At 35.1% G+C, this 19,931-nt stretch overlaps 1 protein-coding gene across 9 annotated transcripts in view; it reads right to left on the bottom strand.

The window, feature by feature from the left end:
- ARFIP1 (ARF interacting protein 1) overlaps nt 1-19,931 on the bottom strand; it is a 156,127-nt gene that overhangs the window by 41,902 nt on the left and 94,294 nt on the right. For all 9 annotated transcript variants that reach the window (XM_069105561.1, XM_069105552.1, XM_069105553.1 and 6 more), the window contains one exon: nt 9,962-10,119. In XM_069105561.1, coding sequence (XP_068961662.1) covers nt 9,962-10,119 — 158 coding nt within the window. The remainder of the gene's footprint in view (nt 1-9,961; nt 10,120-19,931) is intronic.

Genomic DNA, 19,931 nt, shown 5'->3' with positions numbered 1-19,931 from the left:
TCACTTGGTTCATGCTGATTAAAACGCAGTGAGAATTAATGTGAATTGCAGGTCACATTGATCATCCATGCTTCGAAAAAAAAAATAAAAAAAATTTAAAAAAACCAACCACACACAGTTTCTTCCTAATGTTATCCCTTCTGTCCAGACTGTGAATCACTCAAAACTCCCAAATTCCACTTAAGTTGAAAACTAGTCCTCAGAACATAATGACAAGTCATAAGACTGATCCCTATATGGATCACATGATCCCCATTTGCCTTTGTTCTGTTCCATAATCACTGGCTTTACTCCCTAACCCCTATCAGCTTCTTATAACACATATTACTTGTGAAAGACTGCTTAAAGAAATGATCTGCACTCCTGAAAAGACAATTCTAACTCCACTTGTGAAAAATAACATTGAAAATGTATTCTATTCCACAATGAGTATAACTCTAGATTTTCTAATAAAAAATAACCAATATTAGAAATAAAAAACAGAAACCTAGGGATGATAAAATTATATCTATTCTAAATTTACATATGTACCACCACAAACCTGTCTATATTGATCATCTATCGTATTTCAATATTTCAATCCTGGTATAGAAAGACATCATCTGCTGCTTCAGAATGCTTCTGAAACTCCAAAATATTCACTTTATCGATGGTAAATAGGTCACAAAAAGCAAAAACTGACAACTGCTATATAGGTAAATATGTAGAATATACTGAAAATTGATCAAACAACTACAACTGAAGCTTACATAAACCTATAAGTAGGAATCTTATAGATTCTTACACGGGTGAATACTGTTCAGTCAACAAATTAGGTTGTTAAAACAATAAGAAGTTATGAATGTGCCATTCAGTTATGGAATACTATTTGATTGCTGGAGTTCCAGATAATGGTTCCCTTGCATACAACACACAGGTAAGTGTCTACCTTTATGATGCACTAAGGGAAGAAGTTGAGAGATTTAAGTTGTAAACTGGGTAGAAGAGAATGGACATCTCTTTTGCAGAATGGTTCCACATTTGGTAATCCATTTCAGGCTTTCCTCCATCTTTAATGCGCTCTATTCTCAACTGATTTTTTGAAATCCTAATTTCTCATCTAAGAGACTCAATTTCCAGAACAGAGGCAGGTGCTTCATTTGTCTTCTGCTGTACACTGCTGGATTATAGCAATGCAGAGTCAGTGATTATAGTGGGCACGACTAAACAGCTGAGCCACATAAAAATGACCATTCATGGAAGAGACTGGTAGATATGAGGGATTCTGATGACGAGCTTTTCAACAGAAGAGAAAGCAATGTTCTTGGCAATAGCACAGTCAACATAATCAGCAAAAGATTGGAGTGATTTTGACAATGATTTCTGCTAGAGGATGAAATTTCAGAAGAGACTCTGATGATAAATCTGCCAATAGTTTAGGTCAGAAGTTGTCAAAAGGAGGACTATGACCTGACTTCTGAACTATTCAAATTTTAAATAAAATGTCTATAGTTATCTTCTGATATAGATGAATGATTTGGTTATCCAACAAAAAAGACGTTTCTACCTAGTTATCTCATCAAAAGTAGCTCTAATCCACCTATTATGTTAATCCTTTCCTGTACTGACAAGACACCATTTTTTTTTTTACATTACTCAACTGTTTAGTAGACTAAGTTTGAGAACTCTTATCGAAAGAAGAAATGGCCAGTGTATAAACAAAGGTTATGAAGTCATGAAGGTGCTATTGGAGGAGTAATGATGTTACAAAGTTTTCTGGTTTAGGGAAGAGCTAATTTGCCAAAGATAATCGTTTTTTCCTCTTCTTTTCAATTATGGGCCTATTTCACTGGCCAACCACAGTGTCTGCTCAAGAGTCATAAAATAACATGGTCTCGAAGAACTAAAGTTTCCTATCACCCAATGGGACATGGAGAGGCACAAGGCAAGTGAGAATAAACTACACTGCTATTTATTAGCAATTAAGAATTGAGAAGTGGCCTAAAGGATATCATCAGGGGGATATATAATTGGAAAAGGAGGTAGGCTGGTCACGAAGCAAAAACAAAAGATGGACAGCCCATGTGCTCCACTGTTAGTTATCCTTGCAAGGCTGACAGACGTAGAGGAAGGCCTGTGGGGAATCCTCTCCTTGGAGAACTTACAGAACATGGACAAGAGCTTCACAGGATGAGGTATGAACGGGCTGCAACAAGCATCACCAGAGGAAATACCAACACCAACAATATCAGAGAAATTGAAGTAGGGACAGGATTATTTTTTTTGAGGCTTCTGCGTCTCTATAAATATCACGGGAAAATATTCCTTCCAATCCATCCATACATTAGCCTTCAGAGGATTGAGGAATGCCTGTAAGTTATGACTTTCTGTAGACCTTTCACAGGTCCCTTACCAGCTAGACATCATCAGTGACTAAGATAATATTTAGCTCTAGGAGAAAGGACACCTTGATGTGTCAGAATCTCAGACCATGATTATTTGTATTTTTCATGGAAAGACACAAATTACAGCTAGGTTCTGGTTAGTGAAAGTAACGAATCCTGGTAAGAGGTCCCATATACTAGAAGTTATGATTATGAAAAATATGATAATTGATGCCAGTCCAAATATATGCAGTATGAATTAGAATTCAAATAATGGATCACTTCACCAGATTCATTAGAGATTTTTTTTTATACTAATCATCTGCACCAAATGGTATCTAGACTGGGGAAGTGAGGGCAGGATGACATTAAGGTACTTTATAGATCACCATAATCTTTGTGTAACTCTTCCCTACAACTGACATCTTTAGTTTAAGGCCTAACCATATTATTCTCCTGCTCTGGAAGGTCAGTATTATATGCTGGCATTTAAAATCCTTGATAAACTGACCCCAACCTTTTTTCAGCCTCCCTCATGCAGCCTATGCTCCAGTCAAACTGGCTTCCTTGCCATTTCCCATATAGGTAGGACATTGTATTTCCCATATCCTTGCTTCTTCATATGTAGTTCCCCAGGCCTGGCAGGCTCTCTAACTTTCTTCTCTTAGAATCCTGAGAATCGTTCAAGACTGAGTTCCAGGCTACCTCCTGAATAAGGCTCTTATTCAGCCCCTTTGATATCAGTGCTCCTTCCCACCCTGAAATGATCTGTATTTGCTATTTACTTAGGGGTGCAGGTCACCTACTCTCACACTCCAGGGGAAGGTACTGTGTCACTCTAGTCTTTTTATTCTCAACAAGTCCCACAGTTGCTAGCATATAGAAGGAATGTAATGAATGCTTGCTGAATTCATCTGAATTAAAGCAGCCAATTTAGAAAAAAAAAAAAAGGAATGGAAAAGATGTGTAAAGGAAGATGCTTCTTCTTTATCTGTGGAGTGATCTGTACCCCACTAGAGTTGGCCCAAGACTTCTGATTCCACTGACATGTCAAATAGTGGACCTGGGACTTCCCAGAGCAGTGGCAGCAATAACAATAGAGGTTATCATCACCTCTCTCCTACCTAGCTGTGTGGAAAAATCATGTAATACAGTAACAATCATATTCCCTAATATGACAGATATCTTTATATAGAAAGGACAGAAAAATTGTAGCCTAACCAGGACAAAACTGGGTATATGGCAATTTTAATTGATCAATGACAGAGACAATTTTTATTTGAAATGGAATTATGCATAATCCAAAGGTTTATACTTTTCTCAGGAATATAACAGTCTGGTAAGCAAAAAGGATTATTATAATTGCTTTTATAAAAATATTTCTAAAAGGTATTAAAAACTCCCCTGCTTTATTAGATTATAGTGAATATAATTTAACATTATCTTCATAAATCCAGGGCCTCATCAGGAGCACTTGTTATTGTATTATTCTGCAGTTATAGATGAAGATAGAAGTGGCTATAGAAATGAATGAGTACTGACCTCAGCAGATACCGTGGAACTTGCTTTCTTGGAAAAAAAAAACAATGCCTGGTGTCAGTTTACATTTTGATTATCTGCCTCCTTCTCATGAAGGTGGGGCAAAGGACAGGATATGCAGCTGTATGACCTTCGGGCAGTGAAACACAGCTACATTTCTGCACAATTAATTACTGAATCAAAGATCAAAGCAGTCTTCTCCCAAGTGGTTTTCTCCATTTCCAGAAAATCTTGTCCTCCACAGTTTTAAGTTCCCTTTAGCTGGTCGGCAGCATTCAAAAACACTATGATTTCTGCATCAGTAATACAACATATCACATCAACCTCCTTGCCAGTTTGAAGCCACTCCTCCATCTCACTTGCATCACATTTGTAACAGGATATAAAGGAAGAATCCTTCACTACTTCAAGAATTCACACTACTGGATTTTGAGGAAACGTCATGGCAAAGTCAAAAGTGTTAAGTGACATCCTTATCAGAAGACAATTCTATGAACAGAAAATAATAGGCTACAATTTCTCCCAGCAATGCCTGGCTCTTTCTGTGGGTCTCAGTCACTGGCTCTGCTTTTCAGGGCCAGGTCTTCTAATTTCCATCTCTTCTTCCATTATCTACTACTTTCTGGGGTTGAACACTTTCTTTCCTCTGTTCTCTTTCATTTTCTTGCTTTGTCTCTGCTTTGACACTGGCAGGACTAGTGTGTTTTTTGTTTGTTTATTTTGTTTGTTTTTGGTTATCACCAACTAAAGAACAATCCTTGGGTTGGTGAACTTTCTAATTTTCGTGTCTTTATTCTATGAACCAAGGATTTGCACTTATGGTAGCTTCAATACAAAAAACTATATTGACAATTACACATGTGATTAATGATATGATTAAAATCAAACACGTGGCAAAGTTGGAGTTTCAAATCGTACACTTTCTGAACCACATATTTATAACATGGATAACTCTCCAAATATCCTTAACTAGATCAAAACACTAATGGCCATACTAAGGAGAGAAAAAAGGAAAATTTTACAAAATCTCACAAAGGATAGGTGTCTGAAGCCTGTAGTATAAGATTAAATAAATTTTTGAAAATATATTCATTATATATATATATATATATATATATATATGTTTGTATGTAGCCCTTGTAGGTCATAATACCACCATTTTATTCATAGTAACAACCCTGAATCAAACAATAAAAACTAAATTACCTTACTGCAAATTAGGAAGAATGCTATATGTCTTGGAAAGTGTTTTATCTAAAATGGTTAAGATATAGAAAGTTTTGGTATTTAAAGGTTAAGTTTGTTATTTGGGCATTTCAGTGATGCCTTCTAAAGGCATCTTCTGAGGTGTTTGACTTTACACTGTCTTACTGAATATCCTCAACTTTTAATTATATAAATATTGGGGAATCACGGTAAATGATCAATGACAGTGTAAAGGTAGTATTTCTATAGGATCACAGGATCTAGAGCTGGAAGCCCTTAGAGATTCTCTAGTCTCACCACCTTATTTTAGAGGGAAAGAAACTGAGTCTCAATAAAGTTATACGACTTATCTAAAGTCACACGTGAGGTAGGCAGAGAGATGGAGAACGAACTCAGGCTTCCTGATCCTAGAGCCAGGGGATTCTTTCTACTGTACTGTCTCCATATAGCACTTTAATATTTGCCAATGACTTGACATACATGAACTCAATTCAAAATAAATTTATCTAACAATGCTGGGAATTCACAATGCTTTAAACAAATGATAATACACTGAAAAAATTCTGTGGCTTTGCATGCTTGGCTCTCCTTTCCCATTCCACTCTGGGAATGGGTTGTTTCCCTTTTCAGACTGATTAAAAGGACAAGTATTTATGTCAAACTAGTTTATTAAGTAGAACAAATGACAATGTCAATGTCAATATAATCTGAAAGCAAGACTTGCCTTAAGATAACTGTGCTACAAAGAGCCATCAATTAATGTCAAGAAATAAGACAAAATAAAAAGCATCTAAGACTGTCACTTCAATTCAATACTAGGCCAAATGTTTCTGAATTACCTAGAATGATAAATAATTCTAGTATATTTAAATTCATGGTGCTGAACTTAGAACCTTAACTATTCCATCTAGAGATTAAAAACAGTACCAACAACGAAAACTTTTCAATGCCACAACACTAAATTGCCTACTATGGGGAGATATGCTTGGGCAAGAGAAGCTTTGGGGGAAGATTAGATTGATTACAATGCAAAATAGTCCATGATAAGGGATAAAAAGATATCAAGTAAGAGCTACAGGAGGTATGGAAAGGAAGCTTATTACTGCTAATGGAGATCAAGATGTCTCAGTGGAGGAAGCCTTTGATGGGCAGGCAACATTTCAATATATAATGGAGGAAGGGCATACAGGAGGGTATTCAAGACCTAAGTAATATAAGCAAAGTTATAGAGACAGGGAAGCAAGGACAAATGTATGGGGGCTGAAATCTGGAAATCCTCTTAAGTTCTTCAGAAGCAACAAGGGCACACTCTTGGCTTGTAAAGGGATGAGCAATGTTTTTACTCCTTGGTTGCCAATTTGAATTCAGCTCATTCAGAAAATGATGAAAAGTTAATGCTATTTGATGGCTTGTCTAAAATGAGATGGTGCTTCTCAAGCCAATTTCCAGAGGACAGGTGTCCACATAGGAAAACCCTTTAATACAAGTGGCCCCTTTGTTGATAGCTGCCGTGGAGCAATAAAAAGTGCTGAATGGGCTCTTATTAAGACTAGCTCTACACTAAGCACCAGAGGGCTAGAAAATAATCTTACACAATACATAATAGTCAGAACTAATAGGCCACCCGGGCATCAACCCAAATTGCCACTTGCTGTCCTGATCAAACAGATGACCCTTGCCCTAAAAGCCAACATATTTCTAGACTTGACAGAGGAGAAAATTCCACCAGAGAAGCTTTTAATTGGGGATTCTCTTTGAATCTCCTGTCCTCAACGTTTCAACTTGAAGTCATCTGCTGAAGTGCTTTGGCTGGTGAATTCCTGCACAAGTCCATAAAATACCACAGAAGGAAAGATTTTAGATTAAACGCAGTGAAGGAAATCAATACCATGCATTACACTCAACAAGGTAAAAGGCAGTAGAGGAGACAAAAAACTGCTAGACAAGTTAAGGATACAGGCAAGCTGACTTCACTTGAGGCAAACACGGGACACATTTACAAAAAGTTAGCAGAACAAATCAAATGGCTTATGGAACAATGATCTACTTCACAAATGCTACCTGCTTCCTCACTTAGCCTAGTGCATGTGAGATGCCATTTAATTCAAAACTTTTCAGTTAATCTATGTGCTATGAACATTGAGGTAGAGATCTGCACCACATTTTTTCCAGGGTCAATGAATCTCTCATAATTTAAATCTAAGGGTCTTCTTTAACTCAGCTCAAAGTTCAGGCTCCCTGTTATATGCTGAACAGAAAGATGACCTAGCCTGTGGTCATATAGCTAAAAGATAACAGCAGAGACAAAATTCCTGTTTTGCAGCTTCTGTGTCTGTTTGTCTTTGTTTCTGAATAAGATTAATAGAGAGAAGAAAATTTCATCAATTAACTAACAATAAACTTTCTAAAATGTACTTAGTATAAAAGTACCCTTTGGGGGCAGGGATCAAGAATTAACAGCTTTTGGGTTGGCTAGGTGGCGCAGTGAATAGAGCACCTGCCTTGGAGTCAGGAGAACCTGAGTTCAAATCCGGACTCAGACACTTAACACACACACACACACACACACACACACACGCCATGTGACCTTGGGCAAGTCACTTAACCCCAATTGCCCTCCAAAAAGCAAAAAAAAAAAAAAAAAATTAACAGCTTTTCCCAATATTCTGAATAAGAGAGAAGACTAACAATGATGACAACCAAATGAAGGCACTGAAAAAAAAAGCCTGAAGAGGAATTAAGAATTCCCATTAAGCTCACTCAGAATTCTAGTCACCTACAGGTTAAACTGCTAACTCTGAAGGTCAGGTTTACCTCGGGTACTTATTTATTTGTGCAGCAAACATTCATTGAGAGTCTTTATGCAGAGCCTGTACAAGACATGGTTGGAGATACAACCAAAGTATAAAGCACAGTTCTTGCCCTTGAGGAGTGTACAATGCAATTAGAGACTTAAACCCATAAAACATGAAAAAGCAGGGCACAACTGAGTGCCAAAGAGAGTGGGAGAGATAACAAGTGGCCAAAGATTTCAGTGGTGGCAAGGACCAATTAGAGGGTAACAGTGAGGGAAGGCTTCACCTGATTCTGAAGGAGCTAGGTGGCAAAGACACAAACAGTATTCCAATATAGGGAACATATTAGAATGGAGAAAAAATAGTGTCAAGGAATAACAAGGAGATAAAACTATAAACACAAGCTTAGTGGACAGTACTGGGTTAGAGGCCAAGGAATTTAGATTTGCTCCTGGAAGCCTTAATAAACCACTAAAGGATTCCAAGGAGGGCTGGGACATAGAACCGGTATTTTAAGAATATTAATCTGGTAGGAAGGAGAAGAGGCCAGAAACAAGAAGATCAGTTATAAGGCTATTGCAATCAAAGAGTCAGGTGAAGAAATGAATTGGGAATAGAAAGAATAAATAGGTGAGAAATTTTACAAAGCAGAATCAAAAGAACTTGGGAAAAGGGTGAAAGAGATAGAGATTAAAAGATGATTCAAATTACAAAGTCAAAATGTCTAGGAAAATAGTGGCATAAGAAAAAAATAATGAATCTAGGAAAAGGAAGAAGTTTGGATTGGAAAGGGAATGGGGCTTGGGGGTGGGGTAGAGAGAAGAGGGGGGAAAACATAGAAGAGAAAGGGAGGGGGAGGATAATGACTTTGGAACTTAATAATTACGGAATTTCATTAAATACATACATTCATTTTTATCCCACAGGTGTTTCTTCTTCTCAGTAATGGCATTTAGGTGCAAATGTGGGGGAAAAATTATTGTCTTAAGGAAATTAAGCAATCTAAAAGGGCTATGAAAGGGTAAGGAGTTGCATTTTGTTTTTTTATCTTACAGCTAGGGACTAAATCGGCCTATGTAAGGCTTTTATTAAAGAAAATTTTCTCCAATATGTCTACTATGCCCAATAGTTTTTCCCTATAGATAAGGTTATCAATGAGGGTCTGTTTTTAGTAGAAATACCTGGAAAACAACAGGTAATAATTTTTTTTTTTAAAGAAAGGAAAAAAACCTTATAAGCCATAAAATTACCATGGAACTAATCAGATATAGTTACTTTGCAGTGGCACTCAAAAGACTAAACAAAATTAACTAGATTATTTAAATAGCTAAGATTCATGTTTAATATTTTATACTTACATTTAGCTAAGATTGGTTTCCTGAAAAAGTCCCTGGAAGTTATTTAGTTTATTTTGAAAACTATTAGTGGTCATAAACAGAACAAAGCAGCAACTTCAATCTGTCCCATTAAGTTAAGAACAAAACCAGCAGTAACACTTTGTTCTTTGTATGACTTTTTTTATCTAAATAGTTCAAAATTACTTGCAACCATAATTAAATCTAATTCTTTCAACTTTCCTGGAAGGTAGGAAGCAAACATTTCCAGCTGACAGCTTCAAAACTCAAACTACCAAGGGACAGAGTAATCTTTAGACAAAAGGTTTGTAAACATAGGAAGAAGATGAAACATCCCTACACTAAGACAATGCTATGGTTCTGATGATCATTAGATTTGCATATGAAAAACTTGATGTTAACTTGTAGACAAATAATTCTATTGAAGATTCTTAGGGAAGAAGGAACATTTTCTACTGACCAAGCCCTGGAATTCTTTATTTTCTTCCTTTCCCACTAATACCTAAGTGTCTTGATAGGGAAGGAAAAAAATGAAAACCCTTATATATACCTTTTAACTTATGCCATGAATTAATATGTTATTCTATACCTGTTACTTGATTTGTAAATTACCCTAAAGTTACTTTTACCAGTTAAGATTTGTGGATTATAGTTTTGAGGACTGTCCAAAAGATGGACATTACAACAAAAAAGATATACTCACCTGACACTTTCATATTGTTTCACAGTCATTAATGTATCTTCTATTGTTTTGCTCACCAAAGTGTTCACACTTGCAATAAAAAAATTAATAGCTCCAAGAAGAGTTTCTCCATTTTTAGCCAGCAGTTTCTGGGTATCTGCATTGTAGCCAAACTCTTCCTAAAGTAAAGAAAATATGTAGGTCATATAACTAACCTAGCTATATATTATATCACTAGCAGGAAAAGATTTAATCTAGAAATCATGATGAATTTTTTTTTTTTTTTTGCTTTTTGGAGGGCAATTAGGGTTAAGTGATTTGCCCAAAGTCACAATGCTACGTATGTATGTCAAATGTCTGAGGCCACATTTGAACTCAGGTTCTCCTGACTCCAGGGCCGGTGCTCTATTCACTGCACCACCTAGCTGCCCCAAGATGAATTTTTCAAATGAACAACTTTGCTCTTTTGATCTTTAAAACAATAAAGAAAAAACCTAACTAAACTTATTAGAATAGGGTGAAAAAGAATATATTTGTAAAAAATTAAGCTGATGCATATGCTTTATTAGTATAACATAAATGTGCAGCTTTTATCATTAAACATGCATTTTATCATTTTAAACAGTTTTTATCATTAAACATACAAAATGAGGTATCTTGGGCAATTCTATCTTCTTAGTACATAAATATTAACATATTTTCCCCTGACAACTTGTCACCTAGCATCTATTGGGCAATTCTGAAACAGTATTCTAGGTATGGATTAATAAAAAAAAAAATCACTCAGCAACCCTGATTTAATTTCATCACATATTGCATTTTACTTGATAAATCTTATAGATTGCATTTTCAAATAAGAAATGTCTTATGAATCAGATTTATACATCATTGAATATTTTGATGTTCTGGGTCCAAAGTATTATTGATTAATTGAAATACCTGATTTGTGTTAAAAATTAGGCCAGAATTAATTAGAATTATGACTCGGCACTCTACACTGAACGTAAAGCACATTAATTTCTTGTGAGTAGTGGGATGGACTTATTGACATGAAAAGAGAGGGCTGAACTGGGAGGAGCTGGTTATGTAAATTTAGAGAGACACAAGAAAAGAGAGAGGCAGAAAAACTTTTTGGGAAGCAGCATCTTGGAGGCAGAGAGAAAGAGATGGAGAGGATTGCTGAGGACCACTTTGAATTGCCCAGGACTTTTGAGAGCTGCCACCCAGAGCTGCCAAGGACTGAGGAGACATGGCTGTTATGCTGGTACTTTGTCTGTCTGTTTTGATGTTGTTTTGCCAGATTTATCCACTGGTGAAAGACAGTCCTGTTGTTGCAGAAGATTGGAACCTGGCTGTTGGTTCAGAGCTCCTGAGACTGTTCTGCAGACAGAGAGTGAATTCTGTCCACTGGTGAAGGGCAGTGCTGTTGTTGCAGAATTCTTGGAACCTTGCTGTTGGTTCAGAGGCCCTGAAGAAGGATTTTCTTGTTACATGTTTACAGAAATCTTGGAAGAGGGTTTTGCTAATGTTTTCAGGGGTCCTAGGACTGTTCTGCAGACAGAGAATGAATTAATGAAGACACTGGCAATAAATCTTGTGCCCTTGCTAAGTAAGCTTTGTCTCCCCAGGAACAAAGCCTGCTGAGAACTTGCCTCTGGTCAAGATAAAGAAAAGACCTCCATTTGGGTATTAAATGCTGTGCTTAAGCTTGTTGTAACTCTGGGGTAGACTCAATTGTGATCCAAGGGTGGGGAACTTTTGACCTTTTTGTGCTCTGTGATTGAACAAATGAATGTACTTTACTTATGATTGGAAACTAATCTCCATTTGAGAACAGGGGCTTTGTGATGGACTAAATGAATGTGTGGAGTAGTATTTAGAAGAGAGACTTTCTGATTGATTAAATGAATGTAATATCCAGGGGTGGGGTAGTACTTGATTAAATCACACTTGGTAAATGCTGTATTTTGAATTATGCTATATGTTGATTCTCTCTGTTCTTAATTTGTCACTGAATAAAATGGAGAGCACCTATGCTGGTATTTTGAACCTTGGGAAGTTGCCTTTGCTTGGCATTACATTACATGGGCACAGATTAAAATTCCACCTCTAACACTTTTAGCTACATTCACGAATGTGGACAAATCGTTTGGTCCCCTTAAGCCTCAGTTTCTCTATCTGTAAAAAAGGGATAATACCTATAAATGTCTATAGGGTTGATGCAAGGCTCAAATAACATTTTTCAAACCTTAAAGCACAATGTAAATGTCAGTCATCCTCATTATTACTAATATAAATTTTACTCTAAACGAGGCAGGTAGTCTAACAAGAAAAAATATTTAAAGTTTAATAACCCTTACTGTGTTGTAAGCCCTTTTCCTTCAAGGCAGCCCATGTGACAATATTTTTTTCCTTTGGGTCTTGTTATCAAAATGTCATAGCACAGAATAACCAAGTATTACTTTATATATTGGTGTTTTCCTCCATGGGGCAGTTGGTGATGCAATGGATAAGGCTGGAAAGTCAGGAAGACCTCAGTTCAAATTCAGCCTCAAATACTGTAGTAGTTGTTTTGTTTGCCTCAATTTTCTCAACCGTAGAATTCGGATAATATAGCACCTACCTCCCAGGGGTGCTGTGAGGATCAAATGAGATAATATTTTTAAAGCACTTAGCACAGTGCCTGGCACATAGTAGGCTCTATATAAATGCTTATATCCTTCCTTTCCCTCTATCCTTATAAATAAACATGCACATGCAAAACTGCACACAAATAACACTAGCTAGGTTACTTATTTTTTTGGTTTGCTGAACATAGTTGCTATTATACAAGTTGTGAGTCACACTTGAACATAATTATATCGGCTTTATTGGAGGTAGTGTAGGAGAATAAAAAGAGCTTCAGTTTTAAAATACATTTATGATGTCTGAACAATAAAGATCCTTCTCTAGAGAATGTAAGGTTGTGAGAGCAGGGCCTATTTTTGCTTTTTTCTTTGTATCCCAGGAACTCAGCCTAGTGCTTGGAATATAGTGAATACTAAATAAATGATTGCTGATGATGACTGACTGATAAATTGCAGCCATAAACAGAGTATGCCAACTAAGAAGTTGGTCATAAGAAAGATTATCAAACTTTTAATGTTTTTTTTCTGTTATTTTCCTTTAAAAGGATGTACTACATATGGAGTAAACAGTAAGAATTGCAAGGTTTCATGACAGATTTTTAAATCCTGTTACTTCTCAAGCTGTAACCTTAGAATCAGGCTAGTAATTACTTCTTTTAAGTCCACATTTTACTTAGGTCTCTTTAAATTATAGACTAGTCAGGAAAGCAACTGACAGGATCAAAAATAAACTAGGCTCTAGGAACACAAGCATCAGTACATATAAAAGAGTCTTTAAAAAGTGAAAGAATTAAAATTAAGCCTCTTCCTCCTCCCACCATTCTAAATATAAATGGATAATTATGAGTTGATTCTAATATGCTAAGTGAATTTTATGAGGTAGACTTGACTCAGATATATTCTAATTAAATACCAGATTAATGAAACTTTCATAAGGGGGACAGTGTGGTATAACAGTAATGGACAATTGAACTGGGAAAGCTGGGGTTGGGTCTAGGCTCTGTCAAGATGAGAAGACAGAGATATTCCTTGCTTGTGATTTAGCAAATGCAAATCTCAAATTTTATGAAAATCTCAATAGGATAATTCATAGAAACAGTTAAAGTCATAAGAAAAACCAGATAGATGGGTACTCATATCAAGAACTATGAAAGTGAACTGGAGAAGCGAAATTTACTATTAAAGGGTGAGATCAAAAACTTTTTTGGTACATAGGGAAAAAAAGACAAACAATTAACGGAATAATATTTGAGTTCTATTTCTGGCTTCCCCTGTGTATAAAAAGTAACTATTTGCTAAACTCTAGTCTAAAACATACAGGGATATGGAATTACTATTGAAGTGAAAGCTGCTGAGAAAATTAGAGAGTTGCTTAGTGAAGCTGTTAAAGGGTCATACCTTATGCCAAACACTACTATCAATTGTAATGAGTTAAATGATCTAAATAGAAAACAATTTTAAAAACTATTAGAGGAAGGAATGTCTTAACTATAGAGAAGATAAATCTTCAATTAAATTTTCAATTAAATAATAGATAAATTCTAGATAAACAGATAAATTTTCCATTAAAACTGTGCCTGAATTAATAGGCAGGAATGAATAGGAGGGACCTGAATTATTTTTTTTATCATATGAACTTAGCCCAGTGCTTAATAATAGTAGCTGCCTAATAAATATTTACTGAATTGAAAAGAGGTAAGAGTATTGAAAACAAAATTAATGGGTTTTATTTTAGAAAAATAAAGTAATTTTTTATAATAGCTGGGAGTGTATTTAAAATAAAATTTTTTCTAATTTTGTAATTCAAAAATATTTCTCTGCAAACTTATTAGGGAAAGGTCTACAAGGGCCTATAAAAGTAATAAGCACTCTCCAAGAGAAATGGGGAAAGGACAAGACCAGATATTTTTGAAGGAAGAAATATAAAATGGGAATAATCACATCTGAAAAATACCCAAATTCCTTAATAAGCAGGGAAATATAAGTCAAAACAGTCAAAGAAAGACTCTGTATACACTAAATTAGAAAAAATAGCATAACATGATAAAATTAAATAGTCATGGTACTGCGGTAAACAGACACTATATTACATTGTCAGTGGAACATAAGCTAGTGTAAACTTTTTGGAGAACAATAAGAAAATGTAAAATGAGTTACAAAATTAATCTTATGACCCATCAATTACATCACTAGGGCTTTATCCTAAAAACAAAAAATTACAAAAAGGAGAGAAAAGTCTTGACTTCATACAAACATTTGTGGCTATTTTATTTTATTATTATTATTTTTTGCTTTTTGGAGGGAGATTGGGATTAAGTAACTTGCTCAAGGTCACATGGCTAGTTTTTGCGTGTGTGTGTGTGTGTTAAGTGTATGAAGCCGGATCCGAACTCAGGTCCTCCTGACTCCAGGGTCCGCACTCACACTGTGCCACCTGGCTGCTCCCGTGGCTATTTTATAATAGCAAAAATAGAGAAATAATCTATATATCCACTTACTGGAGAAAGATGGCATAAAATAAATGTGACATTAGACTATGGCACTATAAAAAATAAACAGCAAGAATATTAAGAATATCCAAAGATATACAAAATGATAAAGAGATTACCAGAACAGCACAAACATTGGTTTAAAAAAGGAATATGCTAAACTAATTAAAAAGATGTCAGAACAAATATATTTTTCATTTATTTGTTGTCTATCTGGTTTGTCTGATTTTTCATTCTTACAAGCTATGATGGTACAATGGTGGGTATGCTAGATTTGTATTTGGAGGCCTTGGCTCTGAATTATTATTTGAGTAACCCTAGACAAGTTAACCCGTATATCAGTCTTCTCTGTAAGGCTCTGGCTTAGATAATCAGAGTGCCCTTTAGTTCTAAATTTATGAATTTAGCTTCAAATTTATTTGCTCTTCTCCTCCCTATTCCAATGTAAATGGTTCAAATTTGGGGGCAGTGGCTGGAGAATCACCCCATATTTGCTCTGTTTCTTAGCTGACTGGTATTTGTCATATATGTAATAAAATTTCTTATTATTAAGGGATAAGACTAATCAAGGGTAAGAATAGCCACCTCTTTTTTTTTTTTTTTGGTATGGCCACGAGCTAAGAATGTTTTCTACATTTTAGTATAAAGTTTTATTGTATTTAAAATGTAAAAACCATTTTTATCTCGGGGGGGGGGGTCGGGGGAAGGAGGCTACATTTCTTTCTCTGGATATAGTTTGCTGATGTATGGACTAAGTGGTTTCTAAAGTTCCTTTATCAGTTCTACAATTCCATGATTTATATTTTTAATAATAACAATTTAACAATAATTTTAATAATGAAGAGGCATTATAAAACTGAAATATATTTTCTTAAGAGAAAAACAAAATAAAACTTGAAGGCCTGAAACAGATTCAATTACAAACTCTCAATAAGGAGTTAATAAATTATATGGAACCATAGCAATTGGGATATAGCGGTACCGAAAATTTGGCTTTTGCTAATTTTACCTAATTTTCTGCCCTGTCTATCCTTCCCCATATCACAAAAATTTTGCTCATGCCAAAGTAAATCCCTTTCTTCATATCCAGTTTCCTTTTTAAAAAAGTTTTATAAATGTGTTCTATTTTTATATTACAAATATTTACAGATTACCCCACACACAGGTCTTTTGTAATAATATAACTAAGTAAAATGAACAATATAGTGACCTCATTTGAAAGTACATGAAACAGAGGCGGCCAGGTAGCACAGTGAGTAGGAGCACCAGCCCCAGAGTCAGGATGACCTGGGATCGAATCTGGGCTCAGGCACTCAGCACCCACCCAGAAACACCTGGCTGTGTAACCTTGAGCAAGTTACTTAACCCCAATTGCTTAGGGGTGGCCAGGTGGCTCAGCCAGTAAGAGCATCGGCCCCAGAGTCGGGATGACCTGGGATTGAATCCGGGCTCAGATACTTAGCACCACACCCAGAAATAACTTTGAACAAGTTACTTAACCCCAATTGCTTAAAAAAAAAAGTACATGAAACATTACACATCTGTAGCACCCTGCCCACCTCTCAATTTAAGAGAAAAATTTAATTAACAAAAATATATTTTTCTTCTTTTCCACCTCTCACTCTAATAAAAAAGAGAAAGGAAAAACAAATTCCTTATAACAGATATGTAGTCATACAAAACAAATTCCCTTATTGACTATATATATCAAAAAAAAAAAGTATGTCTCATACTTGTACCCTAAATTTACCACCACTCTATAAGGAGATGAATAGCACATTTCATCCTTGTTCTTCTGGAATCACGGATGGTCAGCATACTGATCACAGTTTGTATAGCTTTCAAAATTGTTTGTCTTTATAGCACTATTGTTATTATATAAATTCTTCTTTTGATTTTGCTCATTTCACTCTGCATCAGTTTTTATAAGTCTCTCCCCATGTCTCTGAAATCTTACAGCACAGAAGTTCTCTGTCACATTCATAACTTATCTAGTCATTCTTCATTTGATGGGCCAGTTTTTTGTTTCCAGTTTTTTGCCATCAAATAAAGAGTTGCTAAAAATGTTTTGGTGCATATAGGACCTCTTCCTATTTCTTTGATCTTTTGGAGTACAGGTTTGGCAGTGTATATAGCTGGGTCACTGATGCACAGTGATTTTTGTGTATAATTCCAAACCGTTTTCTAGAATGACTGTATGTATTCACAGGTTCACTAACAGTTCATCATTGTGCCTGTTTTCCAAAGATTCTTCAATATTTATTATTTTCATTTTTTGGTCATCCTTGCCAATCTGTGAGATGGCATCTCAGAACTTCTTAATTAGCATTTCTCTAATTAGTAATGATTTCAAGCATGTTTTCATATGGCTAAAGATAGCTTGGGTTTCTTCCCTTAAGAACTGCCTGTTCATATCCTTTTTTATTCTTTTATTGGGAAAGGGGTCTTCTCCAAGTAATAAATGGTCTAAGAATATGAATAAACAGTTTTCACAGGAAAAAAAATCTAAGAGTAAATGCTCTAATTTACTAAAAATTGAGAAATGAAAATTAAAATAACTGAAATATGATCTCATGTCCAATCAGTTTAGCAAAGTTGGGAAAAAAAAAGGAAAATGGCAAATGTGGGAGAAGCTGCAGGAAAAAAACAGGTTCACCAATGCATCACTGGAGAGCTGAGAACTGATATGGCTAGTTTAAAAAGCAATTTGGAAATATGCTCAAACAGCTACTAAATTCCTACTCTTTGACCTAACAACACTGCCACTAGGTCTATATCTAAAAGAGATCAAAGAATGGGGGAAAAGACCACAATATATACAAAAATATTTTTAGCAGCTATTTTTGTAGTGGCAAAGAATTGGAATCTGAGGGGATGACTCTCAATTGGAAATGTATGAACAAGTTATGGTATGTAAATGGTTGTATTGTAAGAAATGATGAAAGGGATGGCTTCAGAGAAATTTGGGAATATTTTTATGAATTGATGCAAAATGAAGTGAGCAGGATCTAGAGAACAATTTCTACAATAGCAACCGTATTATAAAGACAAAAAGCTTTAAAAGACCTAGGAATTCTGATCAACAAAATTAAGACCATAGTTTCAAGAAGATTCAGGATAAAATATGCTACCCACCTCTGGAAAGAGAAGTGAATGACTCAGAATACAGGCAGAGGTAATTTTTTTGGACATGGCTAATGTGGACATTTGTTTTGTTGAACTACACATATTTCTAACAGGTTTTGTTTTTCTGGCTTTCTCAATGGGGAGGAGATGGAAAGAATTTGGAGCTGAAAGTAAAATTAAAGAAAAAAAACAATTTTAAATTTATAAATCTGAATCAGTTCTTTATGTGTCTTGGAAATGAAATCTTTATTAGAGAAACTTGCTGCAAAAATCACTGTTTACAAAAATGCAGAACTAAATAACTAGAAAAAGATTCACTGCTCAGGGGTAGGACAAGTCAATATCATAAAAATTAAAATACCATGTAAATTAATTTACTTATTCAATGCCATACTAATCAAACTACCAAAGATTAATTTGCAGAACTAGAATAAAAATAAAATTTATATAAAGGCAAAAAAAGGTCAAGAATCTTAGGGGAAATAATGAAAAGAAGTGGGATCTAGTGATGCCCAACCTCAAACTCTACTACAAAGTAGTAATTCTCAAAATAATTTGGCACTGATTTAAAGCAGATTGATTGGTCAGAGGAACAAATTAGTTACATGACATACAGAAAAAAATGTATCTAGTACCTTAGTATTTCATAAACTCTCTAGCTACTGAGATAAGGACTCATTATCTGACAAAAACTGCTGGGAAAACTGGATAGCAGTATGGAAGAAATTAGATTTAGATGAGTTATCTCATACCTTATACCAAGATAAGCTCTAAATGGATGTATAACCTAGATATAAAAAGTCACATTATAAGCAAATTAGATAAACATGGAAAAAATACCCATATGATCTACCGAAAGAAGAAAAGTACATGAGCAAACAAGAAATAGAGAGGATAGTAGAAGATAAATTGGATCATTTTGATTACATAAAATTAAAAGGTTTGCATAAATAAATTCAATAAAGCTAACATTAACCAGGAAAAATTAACTGGGGAAAAAAATCTTTGCAGCAAGCTTCTCTGATAAAGACCTTATTTCCAAAACAGATAATAAAATAAGTCAAAGCAGGACACCAAAAAAAAGGCAGCAGAATTTTTCATGCTGGTAATAAATTATTTTACTTTTTATTGCTTAAAATAAAAAAGTTTGGGTCAAAAAAGGATGGCCAAGTAATAACTATGCATCAAATGAATACTTTTAGGAACAAATGTTCAAATTTATACTCTAAAATTCATAATTTACATTAAAGGCTTAGGTAAATAAAAGATACATGATGAAGTCAGTCAAGCAGGTAACCACTTGCCCACTTAACAAGAGCCATTACCACATGAGACTTGAAGACTGGGCAAGTAGCTATTCAGATGAATCAGAGCTTTCTAGCTCTCCTCTTACTACTCCCTAACAGACAAAACATGGTGGTGACTAGTTTTACTTAGGCAAGTGGAAGAGTTATTTATTACATACATATACCGTAATTTGTTCATCAGTTCCCCAAATGATGGTCGCTTCCCCTAGTTTTCAATTCATTACCACTACAAAAAGAAGTGCTATAAATAATTTCATAAATTTAGGTATTCTTTCTTTGATATCTATAGAGTAAAGGTCTAGTAGTTTTCTCTCTTGGTAAAAGGGAATATGCAGTTTACTAAACTTTTAGACAAAGTCACAATGTGGGAATCTGTATGGCTTAACTATGCGTACTTGTTACTAGGATGGCCCATCCATCCCCCACACCTATGCGGTTTCTT

Source organism: Petaurus breviceps, unplaced genomic scaffold (assembly GCF_028583685.1).
Source record: "Petaurus breviceps papuanus isolate PSGF00001 unplaced genomic scaffold, PetGlider_PUasm1.0 76, whole genome shotgun sequence".
NCBI lineage: Eukaryota > Metazoa > Chordata > Mammalia > Diprotodontia > Petauridae > Petaurus > Petaurus breviceps.
Note: the sequence above shows the minus strand (reverse complement) of the source record. Positions and strands in the feature narration are given on the sequence as shown.